A 21185-nucleotide genomic window follows, 5' to 3' on the forward strand; every position below is an offset into this window, starting at 1 on the left:
ATAGCATCAATGGGGGGAGGCTGGGCGGATCGGCGCTCAGCTCTGCCCTGCCCCCCCTCCCATTGCACAGAAAAAAAGGTGAGGAAGACAAGTAAGCCTTCACGTGGGGGGGGAGGGGGGGGGGGGGGGAAGAGGGAGTTTAGCAGCCACGCTGCTAAACTCCCTCCGACCTACGGCTGCTGCCATGGGCTCCCATAGGAGCCCGTGCAGCGGCTGGACGTATTCTGGCCAAAACATAGTTCCAGAACTATGTTTTGGTCCGATGTAAAAACGCCCGGCGCTATATTAGCTTGGCCAATGCGTTTTTACATCTCACCATGGCCAATGCATCAGATCACAGCACATATCGCCCGGCCGATATGCGCTCAAGTGAAAGAAGCCTAAGGAAGGATCGACGACAGAGTCACTGTTCACTTATGGCTCATTGATACGTGAGGATAGAAGGCTAGCCAATCCCACAGAAGAGCAATTGTAGCACAGATACTGAAAATATTAAAACACACGCTGCATCACAACGTGCGATGTATGGAGCAGTATAGCTGCAGACCAGTCAGAGTGCCAATTATTGACCACTGTCCATCACCAAAGTCTCCTAAAATGAGCACGTCAGCATCAAAATAGGACCATGGAGCAATGCAAGAAGGTGGCCTGGACTGATGAATCATGTTATCTTTTACGCCATGTCGTCAGTACTTGACTGTGTGTTGCTTAAAGATGACACAAATATGCACTACGGCAGGGGTGTCAAACTCATTTTCACCGAGGGCCACATCAGCCTTATGGTGACCTTCAAAGGGCTGAATGTAATTGTAAGACAGTATAGTAAGGGCCAGTTCACACAAGCGTATTTGCGTACATAATATGCAGTGAATAGAAGCCATTGAATTCAATGAGTTCATTCACATGATGTAGATTTTCACACAGCATGACCTATTTTGTTGCGTACTATGCTCCGCAATAGGCCATTGAAGTGAATGGGCCAAGCAAATATGTGGTGAATGCGCAGGAAACCTGTGTATTCACTGCAAATTTGTGCACCATTTCAATGGGCCCATCTGCATTCTTTTTTGCGTGCCCAAATACGCAGGCATAAGCAATTTTCAATTGCGCAAATACGCAGCGTATTTGTGAGACTGAAATACGATTACGCCCGTGTGAACGAGCCCTAATTGTGACTCCTATAGTGGTTGAAGTAGTAATAGTGACTCTTATAGTGGCCCCAGTAATATTGACCCCCATAGTAGCCCCAGTAGTAACAGGGTACCCCATAGTGACCGAATTAGTAATAGCGACTCCCACAATGGCCCCAGTAGTAATAGCGCCCCCCACAGTGGCCCCAGTAGTAATAGCTACTCCCACAGTGGCCCCAGTAGTAATAGCTACTCCCACGGTGGCTCCAGTAGTAATAGCTACTCCCACGGTGGCCCCAGTAGTAATAGCTACTCCCACGGTGGCCCCAGTAGTAATAGCTACTCCCACGGTGGCCCCAGTAGTAATAGCTACTCCCACGGTGGCCCCACTAGTAATAGCTACTCCCACGGTGGCCCCACTAGTAATAGCGCCCCCCACAGTGGCCCCAGTAGTAATAGCTACTCCCACAGTGGCCCCAGTAGTAATAGCTACTCCCACGGTGGCTCCAGTAGTAATAGCTACTCCCACGGTGGCCCCAGTAGTAATAGCTACTCCCACGGTGGCCCCAGTAGTAATAGCTACTCCCACGGTGGCCCCACTAGTAATAGCTACTCCCACGGTGGCCCCAGTAGTAATAGCGACCCCTACAGTGGCCGCAGTAGTAATGCTGACCCCCACAGTTGCTCCAGCAGTAATGCTGACCCCCACAGTGGCCCCAGTAGTAATGCTGACCCCCACAGTGGCCCCACTAGTAATGCTGATCCCACAGTCGCCCCAGTAGTAATGCTGATCCCCACAGTGGCCCCATTAGTAATGCTGATCCCCACAGTGGCCCCAGTAGTATTAGCGACCCCCACAGTGGCTCCAGTAGTAATGCGGACTCCCAGAGTGGCCCCAGTAGTAATAGTGACCCCCACAGTGGCCCCAGTAGAAATAGCGATCCCCACAGTGGCCCCAGTAGTAACAGGGTACCCCACAGTGGTCCCAGTAGTAATAGCGACCCCCACAGTAATATTAACCCCCTCAGTAATATTAACCCCACAGTAATAATATTAACCACTTCAGTAATATTATCCCTCTCAGTAATATTAATCCCAAAGTAGTAATATTAACCCCCACAGTAATAATTTTAACTCCCTCAGTAATATTAACCCCCGCCGTAGTAATAACCCCAAAGTAATGTGAACCCCCTCAGTAATATTAATCCCACAGTAATCTTAACCCCCTCAGTAGTAATAACCCCACAGTAATATTAACCTCCCAGTAATATCAACCCCCTCAGTAATATTAACCCCCCTCAGTAATGTTATTAATCTCCCACAGTAATATTATTAACTCCACAGTAATATTAACCCCCCTCAGTAATATTAACCCCACAGTACTAATAGTTCCCCTCAACCCATATACTTACCTTCTCATTGCAGTGAGCACCGCTCTTCCTCTGCTCAGCGCTGATCCCTGATGCACAATGACATCAGTGTGTGGCCCCAGAATGCTTCCTCCCTACTTCTCTCTCCTGCGGAACTCAGGAGCAGAGGACTCAGGGCAGGATGATCCCGGGTGCACATTGACGTCAGAGTGTGCACCGGGATCAGCGCTGCCAGCGTGATTACCAGCGGGGAGCTGCGGCACCCTGACCGGTAATCACTACTGTGGTGAGCAGTCATTGGCACGCTGTGGGCCACATAAAATGAAGTGGCGGGCCTTGTGTTTGACACCTGTGCATTACAGAAAGAAGACAAGCTAGAATAGACAGTGTAATGTTCTGGGCAATGGGTCCTGGCATTCGTGTGGATGCTACTTTGACAGTGTACCACCTACTTAAACATTGCTGCAGACCAAATACATCTCTTTATGGCAGTAGTATTCCCTAATGGCAGTGGCCTTTTTCAGGAGAATAATATACACTGCCATACTTGTTCAGGAAGAACATAAACAGTTCAAGGCTTTGACTTGGCTCCACAATTCCCCAGATCTCAATCCAATCATCTGTGGGATGTCCTGGAAACACGTTGTTACGTTTGAGGGGTGCACCACGCCTCAACAAGGACTCAAGATAGTGTCGTTCCCAAACAAGAACGCGCTGGCTGCGTAACCTGAGATACTACACAAACTCACATACGGAACACCAAGGGACAGTGAACTGCGAACTCCGGGGAACAGGACTCATGGACAGACATAAATTATGACTGCCAATGCTCTAAACACTCACCATAATACCTGCACACAAAGCCAGATCGAAAAGCTATAGAATGTACAACGTATTAGTTCATATTTTGGCCAAGATACTTAAAGGGGTTGTCCCGCGCCGAAACGTTTTTTTTTTGTTTTTTTCCAACCCCCCCCCCCCCCCCCCGTTCGGCGCGAGACAACCCCGAGCGGCTTCATTGAGGAAAGAAGAAGACCCGGACTGCGCAAGCGCGGCTAATTTGGCCATTAGACGGCGAAAATTAGTCGGCTCCATGGAAACGAGGACGCTAGCAACGGAGCAGGTAAGTGAAAAACTTCTTATAACTTCTGTATGGCTCATAATTAATGCACAATGTACATTACAAAGTGCATTAATATGGCCATACAGAAGTGTATAGACCCACTTGCTGCCGCGGGACAACCCCTTTAAGCCCACGACCCTACTTCAAGGGTCCTCATTGTCTTGCGGTTTCCCTACTCTAACAAGACAACTAACCCCCAGGAAACTGTCTGCAAGCGGGGCGATCATCCCAATAGGGATGGCCCCACACTGGAACCTAAGGATCTAACTAGCCTAGAGATGGTAAACGATCCAAAGCAGGACAGGAGATGATTCAAACCAACACACTAGGGACAGAATGCAACACAGAACAGAACTGTTCACAACAACACATATCTGGCCATCAGGACAGAACCAACAGAACACAATGTTCACTCACATGTCCGGCCACCTCCACAGACACAGCACACATTATGCAGGAAAGCAAAACCCCAGGGTGTTAGAAAACCCACTCAGAAATCACATGCATACTACTAGTAAACAATAGCCAGTCCAAGTGTTCTAACATCAAGGGGAAAGGGAGTCAGCCACCATGCTGACATAAAGAGAATCGTGTCAGGAATAACCCATCTGACCATACTAGACATCAGACATCTAGAAGCCCCACCTGTAAAAGGGGAAAGAAGCAGGCATAAGATGCAGACAGGGACATCAGGTGTCCAGACCGTCCTCAGGGAAGGTGAGAGAAACACTTTAGACTAACAAACATAACACACAGCTCTGAGTGGGAATAACACAGAATGAGTACAATGACCAGCATCCTCTAAACAGAGGAGCTGGGATTGGCTGACTGGAGAAATTCCACACCCAGCCAGCTCAATTATCCCTCATCTGTGAAGTTGTGCTCCTGTAAACCATATAGAACAAAAGATCCCAGCAGCACAAACCTGACACAAGTTCAGTCCATGCAGGTCTCACCTTGCTTAAAGGATTTGCTAGTAACAGTTTTGTGCCAGATACCACAAGACACCTTCGGAGGTCTTGTGGAGTCCATGCTTTGATGGGTTAGAGCTGTTTTGGTGACCCGAGGGGGATGTACACAATATTCGGAAGGGTTTTTTTTTTTAATGTGATGGCTGATCGCTGCATATTCACTTTTTTGAGTGAAGTCTTGACTATACAGTTTCTACAGGAATACTACGCAATGATTTTGGGAAAGTAGAAAAACATTGTTGAAAGAGATCAGTTTGGAAACAGTTGCCAAGCCCAAGTCTTTATGGAAATTATTAAAGCATCACATTATTTTGTTTCAAGACAGCATCTAAACAATTCTTAAAGTGATCGGTTTGTTCTAAAACCTGTTCTTGTAGATGTCTGGTCAGTTACTTAGCAAACAGAGGTCAGAGTGGGTGAGAAGACCTGATGTTTATGTTTCTCCGCCATCCACATTAAAAGTAAATGGCTGCTATCTGCCACTTACACATTCTAAAATCTGTCTAACCTTCGAATGATCTTGGCAGGGAGCGGGGGGGGGGGGGGGGGTGTGTGCTAACTGTTGCAATTATCTTTTGTGGATTTTTAAGAGACTTTAACAGAATATTTGGATTAATGGAAGCTTTTACAACGTTAAAATGTATTTGCCCTTTCAGGATAAGCTGCCGTGTGTCTCGATGAGGAATAACACTTCTTTTGGCCATTATATCACCTGTATGCTTGCTTTTAACCCCAGCTTCCCCCCTCTGCAGGCTCCATATCTAATTTTCAGTTTGCTACTACATCATCTGTTTAGGTCTCTCTTCCTTATCCTCCACCGCCTTTCCATAGACTTTTCTGGGCAGTCTGAGCTATCACCCCCACGTCCTGTGTTTTATGTTGTTATCTCTTTTTATTTTGTATTACCTTAGGGGGCTCTGGAACCAATTACCAGTTTTCTATAGACTAATGTTTCAACATACAATATTTTCAATGTACTGTACAGTGATTGTCCCAGAACTGATTAATACTTTATGTTGAGGGACACCTGTACATGTGAATAAACAGAAACCGATAACTCACCATTAGTCCCAACAGGCAGATAGGTGTGGGAGTCTCTCTCCCTCTTTCTCCTTCCCCTCCTCTCTGCTGTCATAGACTGCAATAAGTAGGATGACTCATTCCTCTCCCTCACTTCCTGTTATGTCATATTGCCATCTCCAGCAATATACTGGACAGCAGGCAGTGGATGGCAAGTTAGGAGGAAAGGAGGCTCCCAGCAGCCAGCACTTTAAAGTGATCTTTCAGCACAAAAACATAATCTTAGGCAAATAAAGTGAATTGTAGTTTTGTCCGTTATCAAGTGCCAAAACATGTCTAAAAACACAATGGGGGGATTTTACAAGCAACCTTTGCTGGTTTTCTGGCGAAAAACACTTGCAGATTTTTGTGGACAGCTATTTTGCAACTCGTGTCATTTTTATGTTGGCTCCACCACTTGGGTGGGGCTTAGTGGTAGGGCGTAGTCATTTACGACCTGTCAAATTTACTCTCATATATGCCAGAAACGGGCATAAATTATAGCTTAAATCTACACCAGTTTATAGGTGTGTCGATGTCAGATTGCCACATCCTTAGGTCGGACTGTGTACCACAACTGGATGCTATCACCTCTTAGTACATCTGTTGGTCTTTACTCCAGCACATGATTTACTTAGATTGGCACGTAAATTAGCAGTCTAATTAAATCTCTGATGGTGTACAAATAGAATATCCGAGAGGTGTTCTACAAATGTTTCCTGGTTCAAGTTGCTACAAAGTGTTAGATGAGATGTTCAGAAATATGCAGAATATTCAGTGGTTTTGAAACAATTATGTCATATATTCAGATATTACTACAGTAGGAGATAGATAGATGGACTGATCAATCAATTGATACATCAATCTTTTGTATTGTTAGTCTTTCGTGTATCATGCTTGACACTGACATTTTGCTTGGTCACTTGAGTTGTCAGTAATTGCTGCTCTCACTGCACAGTATCTGAATCAATAACCATTAGTGGTGAAGCATGGTGTTAAGTGGACTCCATTACTTTCCCTTGATAATATGACATTATCTGGAGAGTACATAGAGTACACTATGATTATATATGAAAAAGATCAATAAACACATTTATAGATATACTGCATACCAGCTGCTCTACCATTACTTATGCATGCTCCCTGGGAATGCAATTGAAAAGCTTAAGGTTGTATTCCACAAGCGAGCTTTAGATCAGAGTTCTGTCCAAGTTTGTAAACTCGGACCCATTAACCCTTTCCAATCCACTGTCTGACGTTTGAAGACATTCTGATTGAAGGGTGTACAGCTCCAATGTTGGATGACGTCCGGCAGGGTATTCTTACTGTAGATTACTGGCCGTTCTGTTGTTGGGGGACTCTCCAGCATGTCCCATACCGCAGTACTGGCTCTAGCCGGTAGATGGCGCCATTGTATAATGGCAGAAAGAGAAAGCCCCCTAGGAAACCTGAATCCAAAATTGGATTGCAAAGGGCTAAAAATCAATGAGGCTTTTCAAAGATTTGTGTGAAAAAATGACAGCATGTCCTACTCTGGTCTGATTCACAAATGACAGTAGGAAATGCAATGTCCACGCTCCCTCACATAGAACAGCATAGGGTGACCATGTTCTGTCAATGTAAGCTGCACCCAAGAATTTCAAGCGCCACATGCACTTGACTGAATGCAACCCAAGTGTTGCCCTATGCAGGAAAGTACATAAAAACATTACAGTTACTGTAAGGTATTGGGGAAGCCCGGTCAGACATTTACATTTTTAAAAATATACTGTAGGCAGTTTCTTAGGAGATGTCACTGTATCTGAAACAACACAAGGGCACAGCAAAAGGTAATATGCCAACCTAATGGTGTTGTGCTGGGGGCACAACACCCTATGGTGCCTTGATAAATAGCCCAGACTCCCAAATCTACAGTCCCATTTGCAACCTCTGGTCAGTGGAACATGAGATCTGCAAAAATGGACCATATCCAGAATACAGAGTGGACAAAAAGGAAGGAAACCGGCTATTATATATGGTCTGGCAGTGATGGGAACCAGATTACTCAGATATTTGAAATCATGTGGGTGGCACAGTGGTCAGCATCATTGCCCCAAGGTGCAAACCAACAGTATGGAATATGAATATACCACACAAATGAGCAATATAAGTGATATATACACTAGAAAGGTATGGTGGACTGACTGAAATGGCTATGCTTTGAAGTGATATACAATCATTCCATAATATTGATGAGACTATTATGGATAAAGTGGTATATCTATTGTGACATGGTACCTTTTTGGTCCAGTCTGTAATTAGAGCCCTGTGGTACATTCTGCTTCCAATGCCTTTCACACCTGTACCAGAGAGACCTTTAACCCCCTTAGTGACCAGCCCATTGCCTTTTTACGTCCTGGCTTGCTGGGCCTTATTCCCTGAGGACGTAGAAACAGGTTTCCTGCAGGGATTAAGGCCCTGCAAGCTGAGGATGTGACAGCTCCATGCTGCCGACTCCCATAGGGAGCCGGCAACCTGGAGCTGCCATTCCGGGCCATGGGTCCCCTCCCCCGGTCACACGATCGCCAGCATTTACCGAATGCCGGCGATCATATAAAAGTTAATAAAAAGTTTTAAAAAGTTAAAGATTCAGCTGCCCCGGTGGATCGGATCAATCGGGGCAGCTGAAAGTACTCACCCGCCTTCTCTGCGATGACCTGGCCTCCCAGGTGCCGTTGGCGCCTTCTGCGCATGCGTGCCCAACGTCATATGTCGGGCGCACGCGGCCCGGGAAACTGAAAAATTCTCCTGCTCCCGGCTCCCATGTGTAGCCGAGAGCAGAGAGATGTCATCGGGAGCCGCTGTATGCGGTTCCCGGTCACAAGATCGCTGCTATCCAATGGAAAAAAAAGTTTAAGTTTCATCTCGCCTCACGGCTCATATCCGTGAGGGGAGATGAAATAATGTACCTAAGGCCCCACATTTATCCGTGGACTTCACCACGGCTTCTGCGCACGGGCCCGCCGCCAAGATGGCAGACGCGTGGCCAAAAGCCGCAGATTGCCAGGGTAATTTAAAATCTCCCTGCTCCTGGCTACCAAATGTAGCCGAGAGCCTGGGGATTTCACGGGGCCCGCAAAATGCGGTTCCTGGTCACGTGATCGCCGTTTTCCAATTGAAAACGACGATCATGTCAAAGTAAAAGTTTCACCTCCAATCACGGATCAGATTCGTGAGGGGAGGTAAAATTACTTACCTAAGGCCTCTGGCGATGTCCCCCGACGGGCTCTTTATCCGAGGACCTTTCCCGAACTTTGACGCATGTGCCCATTAGCAAAATGGCGGACGCAAGTGCAAAAGCTGTTGAGGGCCCGGGAAATTCAAAGTCTCCTTGCTCCTGGCTACTAAATTTAGCCAAGAGCCTGGAGCAGTGACCGAGGGCTGCAGTGTGCAGTCCCTGGTCACGTGATCGCCGTTATCCAATGGATAATGGTGATTACGTAAAAGTTAAGACATAGGTGAAGTTTGATGCGCCTTTCGTTTTGAGCCCAGTTGTGCATACAGACATAATATTAAGGCCACAATGGGTATGTCTCTGAAAACGGACAAACGGGTATCCATTTTGGGGTGACCGTCTTCATTCTTATGTACGCTATACAAAAAAAAAATGTTTTTTTAAAATGACACAATTGCCAAAAAAATTAACATTGTAATTTTTTCCTTCTCTTTTGCTCAGATTCATTCAAAAACTGTGGGGTTAAAATACACAGTACAGCCCTAGATGAATTTGTTAAGTGGTCTAGTTTTCAAAATGGGGTCATTTGTGGGGGTCCTCTGTCGTTTTGGCCGCTCAAGGGCTCTACAAGTGGGTAATGGGGCCTAAAACGCCTTCACGCAAAATGTCTGTTCTAAAAGCCACCGGCTGCTCCTTTCGTTTTGGGCCCCGTTGTGAATACGGACATATTTTAGGGCCACAATGGGTATGTTTCTGAACACAGGACAAACAGGGGGATCCACTTTGTGGTACAAGTCTTCATTCATATGTATGCTGTACAAAAAAACGGTTTTAAATGTGACATAATTGCCAAAAAAAATGAAAATCTTAATTTTTTTCCTCCTGGTTTGCTTAGATTCATTCAAAAACCGTCAAAATGCGCAGCACACCCCTAGACAAATTCCCTTTGAGGTCTAGATTTTAAAATGGGGTTATTTGTGGGGGTTCTCCATCGTTTTGGTCCAATAATGGCTCTACAATTGGGCAATGGGGCCGAAATCGCCTTCAAGCAAAATGACTGTTCTGAAAGTCACCGTCTGCTCTTTTCAGTTTGGGCCCTGTACCCGTATGCACAACAAGATTAGGGCGACAATGGGTATGTTTCTGAACATGGGACAAACAGGGGTATTCATTTTGGGTGCAAATATGCATTTTCATGTGCATTATAGAAAAAAAATCCCGTCTTTTAAATGGCATAGTTGCAAAAATATGCTAAATTGCATTAATTTCTGAAAAAAATCTATGGCGTAAAAATACTCACGACCCCCCTCAGTGAATACAATAAGGGGTGTAGTTTTTAAAATGGGGTCATTTGTGGGGGTATCATTCTGACACCTGTGAGCCTTTGTAATCTTGGCTTGGTGTAGGAAAGGAAAATGTTCCTCAAAATGTTAAAAATCAATTTTAAATTTGCACGTCTCTTAAATGGTTAAAAAAAACAAAACTGAACTTTTTCCAATGTGCGCCCAGAATAAAGTAAACAGATGGAGATATTTATCTTATCAAGAATTTGTACAGTATCTTCGCACATATTTGAGATATCGCAGTTGAAAATGTAAAAACAAAATGGAATTTTCAAAATTTTCCCAATTTTGGTGCTTTTAAATAAATATACACAAATGCTATCGGACTATTTTTAGCGCCTAAATGAAGTACAACATGTGGCGAAAAAAACAATGTCAGAATCACTGGGATAAGCAAAACCTTTACGGAGTTATTCTATGTTAAAGTGACAAATGTCAGATTTCCAAAATTTGGTCTGGTCATTAAGGCGCAAACAGGCTTGGTCACTAAGAGGTTAAGATCACTTAAGGCCCATTTACACACAAAGACAATCTTTCAACGATTGAAAGATTGACCGTTTTAATGATCGTTGTAGTTTATGAACTTTGTATGTATTAAAGTATTTGCCACTTCTATGCATGCTGTTGATTTCCATTTTGTACTGTGTGAATAGTCTCTTTTATTGGTATGTTTTTGTATCCAATGAAACTTATTTCTGATATATTGTGGCATATGTGGCAGAATAGAATGCTACAGGACAAGAAACATTTACCAAACAAAATCCTTTATAAAAGGGCTTAAGTGCTTTATTCAGATGCCATCCGATCTGATGCTCCAAAGCAGTCTTACAGCTGCCGGCATACAGTCCAACACTCAACTGAATAATGTGTAGCACAGTGTTGCGTCTGAAAACTATATATGCACATACTGGATTGTTTAGTCACGTGACGCAATCTTCAAGAAAGTGATTGGTTTTTGTTACACACTTTTGCAAATATTTATACTTACCTTACCTGCCGTTCCCCTACTGTGCTCTGTCAAAGCCACCACAATTCTATTATGCACTACACTAGAAGCCAACCCCAGTTCAAAACTGGTGGAGTTTTCCATCTGGTGCATTGGGGTGGCACAAGGTAAGAAATACTTCTTTGTACATTTGATGCTTGTAGATGCACACAAAATTACTCCACAAGGCAAAAACAATGTGTGCATATAAAGGCTAATGTACGGGTAGGTTTACACAAAATAATCAGCAGCATTTCCACATCCAAAATAGTCAAAGTCTGCACCCACCATTGGTGCGGATTCCAACTCAAAAATCGGCTGCTTAACTGCAGCCGATTTCAAAAGATACAACGCTCACCTCCAAAAAGTCTTCACCTGTCAGCGCACTCCTTCACCCGCTACCCTGTACTGAGCGCAGCACCCCTGGCCAGCAGATGCAGAAGTACCACAATGAGGCAGTTTAACTATTGAAAATGGGACAGTTTTTGCACCAGAAAACTGTCTTACATGAGTGGCACTACATTAGGATCCTTTTTAGTCACACAGCTTTGTGGAAATAGGATGTGGCTTCATAGAAAAGGAGCAGTGTCTAAATGTGACAATTTTGGCACAAAAGTATGGGTAAAACTAAGGTGGCACCAGTATGAACTTAGACTAGACAGGCTAAGGCCTCATGTCCACGGGGAAAATCAGGCCCGCTACGGATTCTCCATGTAGAATCTGCAGCGGGTCCCTCCTGCCCCGCGGACATGAGGGCTGAAAATAGGAATAAATCAGAATTAACTTACCTCTCACACGCTCCGGATACTTCCTTCGCTGCGGCGTCATCTTCTCTCGTCGCGGCCGGATCTTCTTTCTTCGGCTCGGCGGATGTGCATGATGACGTCGGTGACGTGCCCCGCGCATGCGCCGGGCCGAAGCAAAATGATCCGGCCGCGACTGAGAGAAGATGGCGCCGCGGCGAAGAGAAGAACCGGAGCGTGTGAGTAAAATCTGATTTTTGTGTCCCGCGGATCCAGACGGCTTCCATAGGCTTCAATAGAAGCCCGCGGGAGCCGTCCCCGCGGGAGACCCGCATGAAAATGGAGCATGGTCCAGATTTTTTCATGCTCCATTTTTTTTAAAATCCCTTTTATTGACGATCCGCGGGTATTTATCTACAGGAGAAGAGTTAAAATCCGCTGCGGATTTTAATTCTTATTTTGCCCGTGGACATGAGCCCTTAGGGTGCCTTCACATATCACATGAATGCTGGCGCATGTACGAGTCATGTGGTTGAGGTTTCAAAAATCTTTTTCATAGTGCGCAAAATTTCCACAGCGAATCGATAGCATAGCGTATTGGAAATAAGCTGTGGATTCTAAATCTACTATTGAGACTACAGATTTCGACCCTTGAAATGCAAAGGCTAAAACTCATCGCAAAGCCACTACAAAAGATGCACCATTTAGGTGTAGATTCGGCCACTATGGATTTGCTGCAGCATTTACATGGTGTGAAAGGCACCGTAAAAGATTAGAGATGAGCGAGCACCCAAATGCTCGGGTCCTTGTTATTCGAGTCAAGCTTTTCGTACAATTCGAGAGCTCTATTTGAGTAACGAACCCCATTGACTTCAATGAGAGACTCAAGCATTTTCGTGTAGGACCCGCCCGTTGCTGAGCTTTTTTTTTTCCCCTCTCTCCTCCCTAAGACAGCCACAAACTAACGTTGACACCCGCAGTGTCAAGGGATCAAAACGGACAAGTCACAGTGGGGAGGAGCCAAAACTGGGGCGGGGTCGAACACGACGTTATGCTCACTTGAGTAACGAGCACCATCGAGTATGCGAATACTCGAACGAGCATCAAGCCCGGCAGAGTACGTTCGCTCAACTCTAGTAAAGATGCATAAGATTTACCATCCAACATAAGGTACTCGGATAACTGGGGCATTTTAAGATAAGTTTGCTCTAACTGTTAAACAGTGTTAGTAAATCTGTCCCATCATTTTAAAATGTTATCCAAGAAAAGGGATTTTTAACTTTCGATTTGCTTGATCCAAGTAAATGTGAAGAATTAAAACTTTGTAAATAAGCATGAAGCTGTAGATTTCTCATCCTGTACTTGTGCTTGCTTTCAGGAGCCGTGCTACCACTAGCCCTTGGTTTGGCAGTTACGTCCCTGCTGCTATTGATGGTAGTTTGTCGTCTCCAGCTGGTGAGGCAGAAGCTGAAGAAAGCTCGGCCATTAACTTCGGAAGAGTCAGATTATCTCATAAATGGCATGTATCTGTAGCAGTTGTGCCCCTTCTGCTTTTGTTCCTGCATATCTTAACTTATTCTCCATACACCTGAAATCCAAAAATACTTGTAATAATTAAAGGGACCTTGTCCTCAATTTTTTTGTTTCTTTCTGTGGTGCAAAAAGTGAAAAGTAAATGTTTTGTATTGTTATAAATTATTTTAGTATTGTTGCATCTTTGGATACACACCATAGCAAATAGGGCTTTACCCTGTAGAATAGTCTAGTACAGTGGGCTACCTCTGTGGCTACAGCGAGACCACAGCTTTTGGCATGCTCTGGTAGCACTGGCTTAATGCATTGATGGTGATTGCATCTTCAGTATGGACCTGCAGCATATGCACAGTGTATGGTCCGAGTTAGGCTGCAAGTGAAATCCGGCCATGGCGGCAGCAGCAGCGTCCGCGCGTACCTGCTTTCTTGATCTTCATCTGTACTGTGGATAATCCGCACGATTCACCGTCAGACACGCGCATACAGATTTTCCAGACGGAATCCGCGGCCCATCCACAATGTCAATTGACTTCAATGAAAGCAGTCTGTGCGGACACTGCAGAAAAATAGAGCATGCTGCAAATTTTTTTATCCGCAAGCGCAAACTGCATTTGGTTTTTACTCATATGCATGAAGAATCACTTTTGCATTGCATTTGCATGGGCGGTATTTGCTGCGGAAGCCATAGGCATTTGCCAGCTATGGATTCAGCAGTTCAAATCCGCCTGTGTACATTCACCCTTAAAAATACCACGGTACTTAGTGTCTAGAAGTCCTTTTGACATCATATATTGGGAGGGTGCCACACTTTGTAAACCAGAGTGCACAACTGCTAAGTGAAAGTGGCTCCCACGTAATACATGGACAGGCAATTTCATGCATTTCAAATAGTCCCAGTTTTAATGACAAACCATCAGCAGCCCCATGGCTGGGCCAGGATTTCAGCCATAATACAGATACGAAGATGTACCTGTAATACACTCGTATAAAACTGGGCTTAAGCAAAACTTGATTAAAGCTTTCAGGTGCCAAAAAAAACTTTCATAAGTGTATTTGGCACATCACTTTTATGGTAGTGTTTTTCTGTTGTATTTGGGGTGAAAGAAAAAACGTCAGAAAATTTTAAATATTTTTTTTTTTTGAGTGATGCTTTTTTGCCTTGCATTTTTTTATTCACACATGCAGATTTTCTTTGGTGTTCTTTTCTAGAGCCACCTAAGCAAAAATAAATAAAAATACAATTAACCCAGAATATATACTGTGATCTGGAAAAACAGCCTGGACCTAAAAAAGCTCAACCAAAGGCCGCCTGCACACGGGCGGAAATCCCACGGCGGTATTTCCGCCACTGAAAGTTTGCATAGGAGTGCATTACAATACGCACTCCTATGCAGACGGCCGCGCGAAATCTCGCGCGGCAAACAAACTGCGGCATGTCCTATTTTTGTGCGGGGCTCGCACTCACCCAGCCGCCGGCTCCGATCTGCGCATGCGCTGGCTGCGCGGCAGCCGGCACATGAAAGAGTCGGGGCCGCCAGCCACGGGTGAGTACGTGCTCGTCTCTGCAGGCGCTCATCGATGCAACAGCGATGATTATGAAACCAATGATTTTCAATTGTTTCATACTCATTTGTGATTTTTCAGTACAGCTTCGCAGGCAAGAAATCTGTGATATTGCTCAGAGTCTCCAATGGGGCCGGCGGCAGCAGCAGCACCAGCCCCACAGAAAACATAGGGAGTATATCGTGGACTTCTGCCACAGCTGTGACAGGAATTCCCTTCATTCCCACGGGTATGAAGGAATCCTCTGTCACAGCTGAAGGAGAAGTCCGCGATATACTCCCTACGTTTTCTGTGGGGCTGGTGCTGCTGCCGGCCACATTGAAAGCATTCGCATATGGCAGCTTCTTTTTTTTTTTTTGCGCTGCGAGGAGAGTGCTTTCACTCGCAGCGCAAGGGAAAATTAAAAAAAACAAACAAAAAAAAAAAAAAACACTAGTGGGTGTCCACCCTAAGTTTCAGATGAAATCTACAAGCAGACAGGATCTTCCATCTACAGATGAATGCAGTACAGTTTGTCAATACAGCAGAGCTAAATGTGTTATTTCGTACAACTCATTTGTATATGTTTTATGGTAGTGTTGGCGAACCTTTTAGGGATTGAGTGCCCAAAATGTAACCCAAAACCCACTTATTTATCGCAAAGTGCCAACATGTCAGGGGGCAGGGCTTATCACGACGTATGATTTTACACATCGTTCCAAAAAGCACAGGGCTCTTTCAAAATAGACAGCGTGCAGATTGACTGCTTTTTGGATGCGGAAATGCTGCAGAATGTCCTCAGCGGAGATTTTTGGCAAATTAAGCAGCATTTCGGCATCGAAAAAGTGGTAAAAAAATCTGCACGTTGTGTATTTTGAAACATCCCTGCCCATTTCCGCCACATGTAAACATACCCCAGTGGTAATAGTTACTGCCCCCTCCCACCCCACATCACAGCGGTCCCAGCAGTAATAGTGACCTCCCACAGCAGCCCCCAGTAGTAATAGTGACCTCCCACAGCGGCCCCCAGTAGTAATAGTGACCCCCCTCAGTCCCATATACTCACCCCCTCCTCCTCGTGGAAGCGCCGCTGCTCCTGGCGCTGATCCCAGGTGCACACTGGGATGTTAGTGTGCTGCCGGACACCACCTCCCCCTGCTCTCATGGAACCTAAGAGGAGACGTCAGGGGAGGGTGAATGATTCCGGCTGCACACCGTAGTCATAGTGTGCGTCAGGATCAGTGCAGCTGAGTGAATACCGGCAGGGAAGTCGTGGCCCCTGCCGATATTCGCTAACGTGGTGAGCAGCCACCAGCGGCGCATGCTAGCAAGGAGAACTCTGCGTGCCGCCTCTGGCATGCGTGCCATAGGTTCGCCACCACTGTTCTATGGTTTTCCGTAGAACTGCAGCTAAGCACAATAGAGTATTGTTACTCAGCAAGTTATCACAATGTCCCTTCCACCAAGAAAAAACACCAGAGTAGCTGTACTTTTACTGTAAGATTTCTGAAACTTCTGCTACTTATTGGTCCCACAGCTGCCCATTACTGTGCCCCATGGAAATATAGCATGGTGAGAGGTTGGCAGTAAATTTCAAATGTTTCCCAATAGAACTGGGGTGCCTACAGCCCACCAGTAAAATTGATCAACTTCACTTAAAAAGGGTGGTCAGGCTTAATGTTTTGATTAAATGGCTTGCTCATGATAGAAGATAATATACAAAAACAGTCACATACCCATTTTTCCCAGCTCTCTCCACATCAGATCGTTTGACCGAGCCAATGATGTATCTGCCCAAGCGAACAATGTCAGAGTTCAAACGGCAAATCAGCGGGTTTTTAAAAGTGGAGGGAAATGATTCTATTGCCTGGGAAGTGTGAATGAACTCTTAAGAGTTATGCAACTAATTTATGCAAATTACCTCCCATCCAGAGGTCCTGAAAACTGGATGCACTTGGAGTGGTTCCCCAGGATTGTGTTTCTTATTAGCCAGCAGATGGTGTTCTGCCACTTGGCCTTGATGGAAGGTTGGCTTTGTTGTGTTCAGCATTTACAGTACTCCCAGCTAGGCTCAATACAAATCTCTTGTGAGCGAGTCAGATTCTTCCTGTGATAATGTAGAGTAAGGTGTTCTCTAAATTAAGGGTTATACAAGCATGTGACACTTCTATGTGCCGTGCCAATATCCAGCAGTTTCCTAAACCCCAGCATCTGCTTCACAGACTTCAGCATTGAATATACAAATTAGAAATTAACAATGTGTAGGTTATTACCTCTGAGCAGACAGGCAGAATAATAACTTGCCCAACTATTCACATAGCGCACCTCAATCATTTCATTCATGTCACAATCTTCAGCACATATACAAAAGACATAAAAGGCACTTTTTGGGGGTTTTGTACTTTATTTGGCAAAGCGTAACTGCATAAACTGTTCAAGAACATGGCTTACACAGCACGTGTTGTACACAGCAGTGAACTAGAAACTGCATCAACAGGGAAAGCTTGGATGTAGCAGAGGCCACCAAGTATCAACTTTCTCAAACAATGAACACTATTTCACACATGTTGGGTCTGACCAGCATCATTCAAGTAGTCTACAGCTCACTCTGATGCACTGAAGAATCCAGGGCTATGCGTTTCATGACCTGGTAGCACAGAGACAATAAAAGGACATAAATATTTCCTGGTGTTAAAGAGAAAGCTGCTGACTGCATCCACATGCTATTCTACGACACCACGTCAAAAAGCTCTGAGAGGGAAGCTCAGTTCTATATGTTTAGCAGCATTTAGCGGAGACTTGACGTTATGCATTGTAGTGTCAATCGGTGATGATCTGAACGTTTTACAGTGATGCCGACGTTATACTTTAAATGTATCCAGAAATTAGAACCAAAAAAAAAAATTGCATTTTTTTTTAAATAGTTTGCAATGGTGAGTACCTGCACTATGTCAGTCAAACACTCCAACATGTTCAAACGCATAAAGACAAAGTAGATCTTAAATGAGACGTTTTCAAATGGAATCCGCACAGTTTAACATTTTAAAAGCTAAAAAGGAAAAAAAAAAATTCCATGCGAATTCAGCAGGGTTAAATAAAACAAACAAAAAAAAAAGGACAAAAAGAAGCCGCACTGCTGAGGAGTCTGAAGAAAGAAAAAAAGCTTTTGGAGGTGCAGGAGAGCACCACGCCATAATACTATGTTTGGATCGGAGTGATGGAGCCGTTACAATTCATCCCTGAAAAGAGAAAAAGAAATTACGAAACAAGCAGAAGAATATGGATCAAAGACACAAAACTAGATGCAAAGCAACAAGCAAAAGTGCAACGCAAGTCACTTGTACTAAAAGAAAAGAAGGGATACAGAGCAGAACAAATATGACGCTTAGCAAACCTTGAGGCTCATCTCAAGTGACATGTTTTCTTAATTGCACAATTTGGGGTCACAGCGTACATTTTTTAGCAAGTGTCCGTTTTCTTCACATTTATTGGAACAGACTTTTCAGATTAGAGTTTAAAAAGTGTACAACTTGTATCTTTTTATGCCAGTACTATTTAAAATACCCCCAGAACGGAGATCCTCCCAGTGCTCCTTTATAGTTAGTCATGTCTGTTCATGGCTATTCCTAATTCACAAGATAATTCTTGTCCCTGTCAGCTGTTAATTGGCTTTTTTTCCCCAAAGTGGAAAAATTCTCATCCACAACTGATGTTTATTAGAAGATTTTGCAAACCTTTTAGTAGCTCTGTGTTTACTTGCAAGTTAAAAAATAATGAGGGAGTAAGCACAAGGTCATGGAACAGGTAAGCAGTCAATTTGCTTTTAAGCATCAAAAATTGAGGAGGCTTTGTAGGGAAGTGGTAGTCGTTTCTACAGTTAATTCACATACCATTTTTTGTTTTTTCCTTCATTTTTGCTCATATTCCCATCTTTCAGAACCAATTAAAATTTTTGTATAGATGTAGCCTTAGAACACCTGTTCTTTTGCGGGACGGGGAGCTGTATTCAGCTCATTTGTTCTACTCCAGGGCTGCAAGCTGAATAGAATGTAATCAGCGCTCCCTGTGTAGAACACAGCACACGGTCCCTGCTATCAGCTCTCCAGCCAAAGGATGGATTTTATGCTCACCTAAAGATTGTTCGGCCAAAAAGTAAACGATTGTTGCATTTACACGCAACGATTATCACTCAAAAGACAACGTTTGAGCGAATTTTGAGCGATAATCGTTGCGTGTAAATGGGGCTTTAGTCTATTAAGTCACTCCAGACTAAAGACTGTTGACAGCAGTATTTAAGTCATTAAAACAGCCGTGATCTGAACTAAAAACAACTGCAGTTATTGCTGGTGGGGAGCTGGATAACGCATTGATCTAGAGCCTGCTCCAACCCCCCCTCCGCAAACCATAATGAATAGTTATATCATATTTCTTCAATGGTTAAAGCTTATTAAAGCTCATCTTAAATTTTGTGCTTTGTGATCTTAATTTCAACTGCAATATGCTTCGGTAGAGATAAAATAACTCAAATGTTGAAATAAGTACAGACCTGTATGTTGCAAGTTAGAAAACATTTTAAAAAGTTCTCAAATTTATAGTGGTGATTAGAATTTCATTTGTTGTGCCCCCCTTTAAGAAGTACTGATAATCTGGATAGCAAATCCTTTATATCCTTTTTATGTTTAAAAAGCTCTTAAAGGGGTTGTCCTGCGAAAGCAAGTGGGGTTATACACTTCTGTATGGCCATATTAATGCACTTTGTAATATACATCGTGCATTAAATATGAGCCATACAGAATCAGGAGGCTGGAATCGGCACACGTCATGGGACGGAGCTACGCGATGACGCGTAGAAGGGGGCAGAGCCAGAACGCCGCTGCTGCCGAACCGAGCCGAAGGCAGAAGACCCTTCTGCGCAAGCGCGTCTAATTGGGCGATTAGACGCCGAAGTTAGACGGAGCCATGGAGACTGGGACGCCAGCGCAGGGAAGGTAAGTGAATAACTTCTGTATGGCTCATATTTAATGCACGATGTATATTACAAAGTGCATTAATATGGCCATACAGAAGTGTATAACCCCACTTGCTGCCGCGAGACAACCCCTTTAAGACAGCAGTTTACCAAATATCAGTTATGAAAGCACAATTAACATCATGGAATAGGTACTATTGGTAAGTGCTAATACATGTTTCAAGAAGTAGCCCTGTCTCTAATTTTGATAAGTCTAGATAATAAAAAAAGCAAAAAACTTAAAGTAGACCCAGTATATGGGAGAATTGGAAGGGGGGGGGGGTGAGGAGGAATCCTTTATTTTTGAGTATTGTAGATTGTTTGGTAAAGTGTACATTAATTTTCTATTAAAAAGTAAAGCTCATCAAGCACTAACGCCCCCTAATGTAACAGGTGCCGTGTAAAGCTGCATGTGCTTCTTCCTGACAAACACCGAGAACAATTGTAGCTGTAAGACCAAATGCTGCATTCAATAAAAACATGCTGCATGAACAATAAGCGGAGCAAGACATGATTGACAGAAAATGTATCACTAAGTATTAAACTAGCATGTGGGCCCACTGTCCCCCAGAAGCCATGCACATTTGTATGTGTTGTAGGTTAGGGCTAACAAGCTATGGTCACACTGTGCCAAGTATGCTAGTGTTAAATGGTATGGAAGTAGCAGAGGGCAGTGACAGCAGCAAATGCAGTCATTCCAGTTATCTGCTAATATCCAGACCTTTCACCTTGTGTGTAATTGGAAGGAGAAAGAGTGGGACAGAAAATCACTTCCACCTTGACCATTGCTTTTCTTTGTCTGTTAAAGGCACATAGATCACCCCCATCAGAGGTTTCATTTTGGCACTTCCGTCTTCTAACTTATCATATTGCTCCAACATTTGGTTTCCCCCAGCAGGACCGACGGGAAGGATTAGTCTTCCTCCAGGTTTAAGCTGATCTATAAGCTGGAAATGCAAAGGACACGTTAAATAAACAAAAGGTACAATATTGCTGGAGGTGAGCACACAGCTACGATGGAGAAAGCTACAATTAAGACTGGATCGTGCAGCACGGCTTAAAATCAAAAGTTGAGCTATCCAGATTAAATTTTTATAGATCTTCATAAGGATTAGGGATACACAGGATTAAATACATGCAGACCTACAGCAAGAAGCCCATTAA

The 21185-nt window shown here is 44.1% G+C and overlaps 2 protein-coding genes across 4 annotated transcripts in view; one reads left to right on the forward strand and one right to left on the reverse strand.

Annotated features, from left to right (window-relative positions):
• The window catches only part of LRP11 (LDL receptor related protein 11), a 55125-nt gene extending 41492 nt beyond the window's left edge, over positions 1–13633 (forward strand). Inside the window, exon 8 of the mRNA XM_066605482.1 lies at positions 13317–13633. Coding sequence (XP_066461579.1) covers positions 13317–13471 — 155 coding nt within the window. The 3' untranslated portion in view covers positions 13472–13633. The remainder of the gene's footprint in view (positions 1–13316) is intronic.
• A 3764-nt stretch (positions 13634–17397) lies between these two features.
• Positions 17398–21185, reverse strand: part of PCMT1 (protein-L-isoaspartate (D-aspartate) O-methyltransferase) — a 39161-nt gene continuing 35373 nt past the window's right edge. The window contains exons 7-8 of one of the 3 annotated variants that reach the window (XM_066605483.1): positions 20799–20968; positions 17398–18252 (exon numbers count right to left, since the gene is read on the reverse strand). In XM_066605483.1, the coding sequence (XP_066461580.1) occupies positions 18240–18252; positions 20799–20968 (183 nt within the window). In that variant the 3' untranslated portion in view covers positions 17398–18239. Of the gene's footprint in view, positions 18253–20742; positions 20969–21185 lie in introns of all 3 variants that reach the window. The other 2 variants (XM_066605485.1, XM_066605484.1) reach the window with 2 other exon arrangements.

The sequence above is a fragment of the Eleutherodactylus coqui genome, chromosome 1 (genome assembly GCF_035609145.1).
Source record: "Eleutherodactylus coqui strain aEleCoq1 chromosome 1, aEleCoq1.hap1, whole genome shotgun sequence".
In the NCBI taxonomy this organism is placed as follows: domain Eukaryota; kingdom Metazoa; phylum Chordata; class Amphibia; order Anura; family Eleutherodactylidae; genus Eleutherodactylus; species Eleutherodactylus coqui.